The 7,035-nt window shown below is 48.0% G+C and overlaps 1 protein-coding gene across 6 annotated transcripts in view; it reads right to left on the bottom strand.

The window, feature by feature from the left end:
- Nucleotides 1-563: 563 nt before the first annotated feature.
- The window catches only part of LOC127007108 (uncharacterized), a 115,098-nt gene continuing 108,626 nt past the window's right edge, over nt 564-7,035 (bottom strand). For all 6 annotated transcript variants that reach the window (XM_050877720.1, XM_050877724.1, XM_050877722.1 and 3 more), the window contains 3 exons: nt 5,693-5,819; nt 4,710-5,198; nt 564-3,995 (listed from right to left, as the gene is read on the bottom strand). In XM_050877720.1, coding sequence (XP_050733677.1) covers nt 951-3,995; nt 4,710-5,198; nt 5,693-5,819 — 3,661 coding nt within the window. In that variant the 3' untranslated portion in view covers nt 564-950. The remainder of the gene's footprint in view (nt 3,996-4,709; nt 5,199-5,692; nt 5,820-7,035) is intronic.

The following is a 7,035-nucleotide window of genomic DNA, read 5'->3' as shown; positions in this document are numbered from 1 at the left end:
TTATTTGCGACTGCAATGCTGGTGCTGCGGTGGAGTGAGTGACGAGCCGGGAGATAAGAGTTTCGAACGCCGCTGAACCATGAGTGAGGCGCAGGCTCGACTTTATATTAACGTCATGAACCTTTTGTTTTATACACCGTATAACCTTCATACCAGTAGCCCTAACACATATATGATGATTTGTGATAATGGTGAGTGCTTTCTACTTCACAATGTTTCGTTTAAATAAGTGGTTTTAATTGTAGGAATCCTAGGAGCCTGCTGTATTGTATCGAAGCACCGATCCAGTTATTCCTTCCTTCGTGGAGAATAACAATCAATGAACACTTTAATTATGCTTTGGCAACAATGTGTGACTATATCTTCGGGGCTCCGACAATTCAAAGCTTACCTGCCCATCTCACAGCAGCAACTATCGTTCTTGCAATACTTTAGATCACTTGCATGGTCAGCGTTGATATGAACCTAACTACCACGTCTTGTACGAGCTCTCTTGACTTCAACTGTTGTTAGTGCGTGCGTGTGTGTGTGTGTGACAAGGGACCAGGTAACACAAAACAGGCTTTCACATATATCTCCGATTTTATTAACAACATATAAACAATAATAGTATAGTTAGTATTAATATTTTACAAAAGGTTTGGTGACGTGGACTGGAGACAGAGAGGAGCGAATGGAAATGTTTGTTGCCAGACTCCTCCATTTACTCCACCCCTCCGATATGATAATCATATGAGGCCTTACTTTTATGACTTAGCGAGTGTAACTCTGTACAAAATATATATATACACATACTTACAAAAGCTTATGATCATCTTGAGCATTTAGTACGTTAGAGGAGTAATCTAACAGAGAGTCTGCAGTGTTAGTGGCGGCAATGAAGGCAGGTAGTGTGGCCGCTGAGGGAATAAAGCGCGGTGGGCAGATATGAGGCTGAAGGACCCTCCCCACTAGACGTAAGACTCTTCGCCATAGCTCGAGTGAGGACGTGACTTTCTTGAGGTAAAGGAATCTCCCGCCCCAAGGTGATAGGAGGTAATCGGGGCGCGGTGGGCTGAAGGTGGGGGGCGGTAAGGAGGAGGATGAACTTTTGCTCCCTTCAAGGTTTCTCCGAAGATTGCTCTCAGCTGCGACACTGACCAGCTGATTTCTTGCCTTATGTCAGGGTCCAGCTGCCGAAGGTCTCTGAGTGCTGCATGGCCTGAAAAATCTTGCAGGGAAGGAGTGGTGTGATAATCCCATTCTTCCTCCTCCCCACCATCAGACTCAGGCTGCTGCACAGGACAAGAGTCTCGGGAGGGGACACTCTTGCTGCGATGAGATGTTGAGGAGTCTCTTCTTCGTGCTCTGCTACGTCTCTTTTCGTTATGTGCATTAGTATCGGGGACAGAGACGGAGGTCACATGTGAATCTTGTGCCCATGAGCCTGATGTCTGAATACCTTCATCCTTGACATCATCATCCAAGTCATAATCATCTGTTTGTGTTTCAATGCTTTTTTTCTCCACTCTGGGAGGAGACACGGCTCTGCTGGTTGTCTGCCTCACTCGTGACTCTGGTACTTGGGAATAAGCAGACTCAATTTCAATTACAGTACGTTCTTTTGGGGGCAGTGAGGGGGGGCTGTCATCTGTGTATATGATTGTTTTGTGGTAGGGTGGGTCACATCCATAAGACGTGGGTAAGGAAGAAACTGACCGGGATTTGCGAGCGTGGGTTTCAACATGAACAGGAGGCAAGTGTTTGAGTCGCCCAAGTCCATCACTCACTCTGCGGCTTCCTCTCTGTTTAGGGGGCAGAGGTGGTGGCTCGGACTTGGGTGGTAGTGGTGGTGGTCTCTCATACTCATCACTGTCTTCCGCCTGAGCAGGGGAGGCACGTACCAAGTCCCCGGGGTATGTGTTCTCTTCTTGGTATATTCTTAGTGACTCTTCATATAGTTGCTTGGCTCTTGCAGACTTTATCTTTTCCTCACGTATGGCATATTCATTGAAGTGACCTTCTCTTCCTGAAGGAGACCCTTGCATCGGCGGTTGCTGTTGTCCTCCACGATACATAAGGGAACGTCGGGTGAGAGCCTCTTCATAGGATGGGGGGTTGGAGGCAAGAGTGGAGGTGCTGCCAGCAGATACAACTGTACACATGCTTCCCGTCCTCTCACTTTTGAAGGAGGAGTTACGGGAGTTATGAGACTCGCCAGAGTCAGAGGGAGTATGCTCAGTGCCATAAACAGCTTCCCCATCCCAAGCATTAAGACCTCCTCCACCGTATTCTTTTCCTCTTGAGTTTGATCTTGAGACATGTGGTGTTGAATCATCATCACTCAAGGTAGATGAGTCATAGGAGCGGTCCGCCTCATCATGTATTTGGGGTGTAGACCGGGAGCGCTGCCAGGAAACAGCATCGTGAGAGGAAGAGCGGGACACAGCTGGGGTGTTGTCTGGAGAGCGTCCCAAACGCTCATCCCGGGAAGGTTCTGTTAAGTAGTGAGCAGATTTTGATCTTCGAATTGGGGACTCCCGACCTCCACCCATGTCCTCATCTTCATCAGGAGGGGGCGGTGGGGCCCGACCTTTCGCATGTTGTGCCGGTCGCTTGTTGCCCACGCTACTGGGACCTAAGGATATGCCATACTCCAGGCCATTATATTTATTTAGAAGAGACTCTTCTGAGTTTGACCTCACCAGGCTCCCATCACCACTGCTTGATCGTGACACCTTGCGTAGATTTGATCGCCGCCGCATCCAATCATGACGCTGGAAGTTGGAGTTGACAACAAAGGGTGGAGGGTTGATCATGGTGCCTGCAGCACCTGGGGGAACACTGTATATAGAGTCTTCCTCCTGACCTTTCCTGTAGACATCACTCATGCGGTCCTGCCGGCTTTGGTACACTCTGGTGTATTCTTTCCCTTGACCCGAGCCACCATGGGAATAACCTGGGGTAGAATAAGTAATCTGTATCCTAGCATGCTCCCTACTAGGGGCAGCATAGTAGTTTTCTGGATCATCATATCCTACTGGTGTCTTGTCAGGTCGGCGATATACAGAAGCATATATTGCATTAGGGTTATTCGGAGCTGTGTAGTGTTGGAAGCGTTCACCGGATCGTTCAGAATGGCCACCACTGCTGTAGTTACTGACACTTTTGTCTGCCCCTGAATGTCCAGAGCTGGTGGATTCACTCTCTTCTTCATCAGGAGTATACAACTGCGAATCACTCATTGTCAGCCCTGAATCACGGCTCAGATTTGTTAGGGACATTTTGTCCTTACGAGGCAATGGAGAGAGTTCACCTTCTTGAATAAGTTCTCGTTCTAATGAGTCAATGCTGCTGTCGTCCCTCCTCATGCCACCCGAGCTGTGGAGGCTGTGGCCACTGTGGAGGCTGTGCAAACTGTCTGATTCCTCTGCTCCACTGTCTTGCCTCATAGGATCCCTTTCTGGGGGCTCACCCAGTAAATGAAGAATGTCTTTACCAAATATATCACCACACCGTTCAATGAGAAACTCAACTACTGCTGGCACTTGCTTGGAGGCCTCTGGACTGAGTGCAAGGGTTGGGGAAGAAGGCCACAAGATAGATGGTCCCACACACACTGCCAGGTTAGAGGCAGACATCATGTTTTCAGATGCTCGGCGTGTAATGTGATGCAGAACACACAGGAAGTGCTGAAGGAGGAGGAGGTGAGCACGAGGGAGGCGAGAACACAGCAACAAAGTGTGTGAGATGCGCTCTCTCAATCCACTGATAAGGGAAAGCTCAAGCCACTCTTCATAGAAGTCAGCTATCAGTAGACAGTCGGGCATGGACCGCAGGAAGTCTTTGAGAAGTGATGCCACTGCTGTGATGTGGATGTTCTCCAGGTCAACGTGTCCATCTGCATCGTTTGAGTCCAGCTTTTCCCTCAGCTCCCGCACCAATCGAGCGTTGGCAGACTTGCGGAAGATCCCGACGGTGAAGGGCCCCTTCAGGAACAACTGAGTCAGCATGTCCTGCAAAGGCAATGACAAAGTAAGGAATTGGGAATGCATGAATACAAATACATTCTACAGAATAATTTTTTTAACTTTCAAGATCACCCAAAAATCAATTATTTTTTTTAATTTCTTCTTGTAATAAATTAATTACTAAACAAAGTAGTTCATGATGGAGGCTTGAAAATTTATCTGCATATCTATACTTTATTCCCCTCAACCTTCCATAAAATTAAGATTTATGTGCCCTGCACAAAAAGTTAGATTTACGTGCCTTGAAGAGGATGATTGGAAAAACTATGACTTCTGTGAGGCAACATTAGGAAACTTCATGAAACTGAGCATAGAAATAACAACAATAATAATAATAATAATAATAATAATAATAATAATTTATAATAATAATAATAATTTATAATAATAATAATAATAATGTGTGAAAATGGGTATCAATTAAGGGTGGCAATGTGCTATGAATGCACTGGACTGATGTGTTATGAAGGGGAAGCCGTGGCTGGAGGTGCAGAGGCTTAGACCAGTATTATTATTATTATTTATTATTATTAGCCGAACTATTATTAACAATCTCTGAGTGACAATATAAGTACTTTGCAATATTATGGATGAATGTACTAAGTCACTTACGTCAATCAAAAAGAGGTACAGTTATGTGTTATCTTTGAAAAAAATGGCTCTTAACAGTGAGTGCATGAGAAAATAAGTGTTTCTCACCATGACGGGTTTTGGCAGCATGTTGTCAGCCTCGACCAGCTTCTTCAGCGACTGGCCGTACAGGGCGCCGGTGCAGGAGCTGACACTGCCGTCCAGAGACTCTCCCTTGCTGTTGGCTCTCTTGAAGACCCGGTGAATCCTGATGGGTGACTTGCGGGCCTTCTTCGAGACTTTCTTCATACCCTCTGGAGAACCAAAGGAGAGCTTCCGTGCCTGCCGCAAGATGAACTGGCAGCGAGTGACCAGCTCAGCATTGTACAGGTTGTTGCACTGCTCTGCGTCACAGTCCTGCAGCAGGTCCCGCACACAGTTCATCTTGATGGCATACGGAAACTCGTGGCCGATGAGAGGATAGGGTGAGTCGTCCATCCCAGTTTTGACCCAGAGCTGGAACTGTGATGTGTCGGCGCCGCCCATTTCCAAGTGGTCGAGGGTGAGCGCGACGCATTCTTGGGCAGTAGTGGTGGAGCCGATGCTCACGGTCTTGCTCTGAGAGAGAAATTATGCACGTCAAGAAGTGCTGTCTACCTTTTAAGAGTATGTTTAATCATACCCACCACAAAAAAAGAGCTGCTACCAATGTATGTAACTGACGTGCAAGATATGTGTGTCAGAACTCTCCTTTGAAAATTACTGTTATTCTTAGGTGCATAGACAGCTGTAAACGATATCTGAGTGAGAGTAAATAAGCATGGTGGAACAGTACCACGACAGGGAGAAAAATCTAAAATATAACACCCCCGCTATTGAAGAGACAAATTTACTATCTTTTATCAGCCAGTATACACACACACACACACACACACACACACACGCGCGCGATTTTTACATACTTCTAAGAGAAAAAAAGAAGTTGACGCTTCTTATTAATTTGATGATGTATTTGTAGAGCAAGGAAATCCAACTCTCTCTCTCTCTCTCTCTCTGAACACATACAAAAAACTACAGATACAATTAGGTACAGTTAATGTGGCGACACTTACGAAGTCGATGCTGTTGATGGGGTCGTAGTAGGTGACTTGAATGGTGGTGGAGGGCGGCTCCTTGTCTCGCTCCTCGGTGATCACCTGGCACAGCTTGTTATACCACAAGTCTTTAGTTGCTACACAGCTGTGGGAGGGAGAGGTTTCTTTACACTTGATCTTCGTCTTTCTTTCCCCTGCCTGGCCATAAGCCGCCGAGTGCAGGGTGTTGCTGCGAGCCCTGCCCCTGCTACCAGACACATCCCGCGACGCGCTGCTCACACTGGAGGAACGCCTCAGGCGAGTAACCTTGGCCACGCGGGGCACGGGCACATCATACAGAGGATCACTGCCCTCACAACCTCCGGAACGCACGGACCGCCCACCAGCAGAATTTACAAGTTCAGGTACGAGTACGATTTCCGGTCGAATTGAAATGAGTTCACTGTGGGCACGCCTCAAGGAAGACGTCTTCCCTGAGCCTCGGCCTTGTCGTGCGGAGGCTCTTCGGAACGCCAGACCTTTAACTCGTCCCTTAGAGTCCAAAGGTTGTTTCTTCACGTAGACCAGTTGTTCACTTCCAAGAGTCTCCTTTACCTGGTAGGGGACGGACACACGGCGGCGCACAGCAGGAGAGTCCGAGCCTCCGAGGCACAGCAGAGGAACCCCACAGCCCACCGTCCGTCCCCGGCGCACTATACTGTCACCACACGTCATCATGCCCACATTGCAGGCTACAGCATCGCTAAATTTCTTGGTGAATATCAGCAGAGTACTTTCCGGCGCTGGCTCGGTGATCTCGGGCAGCACCGCGGGTCTGGGTCAGGGAACACAGCCCACTCAGGTAGAGGCAGCATCCGCTCCCAGTGGGTCGGCGGAGCACGGGCACCGTATCCTCTCGCTCCGAAGGTATGGACTCCACTGACTCGACTCGATGCGATGGAGCTGCCGCGCGCCCGCGCCCCGCCGCCCGCGGGGGTGGGCTGCTCTGCCCTGGCAAGGTGTCCTATTCCTAATATTTTTCATTCATTTTCATTTACATACTAATAATTCTTACAGTTTAAATTTAATCAGTTTTGTACACTGAAAGCAGATATTTAACTCCTTCAACTGTATCTTGAGACTGCTGCTGGCTTATTCATACGATAATGTATGAGGAATATTGCTATGAATAAACGTGTGTGACCACTTGACCTGCTGACCACTGAACACCCGCGGGCAAAGTTCATTGTGATGACTCGCTCCCGGGTCTGACCTCTGCTGACCTGTCATACCACCGCTCAGACATAGCATCATGCATTCCGGCAGCTATGCCCAACCTTGCATGTCTTCAGCAGCGGACATGTATGAACCAGAGGCCATGA

Source organism: Eriocheir sinensis, chromosome 34 (assembly GCF_024679095.1).
Source record: "Eriocheir sinensis breed Jianghai 21 chromosome 34, ASM2467909v1, whole genome shotgun sequence".
In the NCBI taxonomy this organism is placed as follows: Eukaryota; Metazoa; Arthropoda; class Malacostraca; order Decapoda; family Varunidae; genus Eriocheir; species Eriocheir sinensis.
This window is presented reverse-complemented; position numbering and strand designations above follow the sequence as displayed.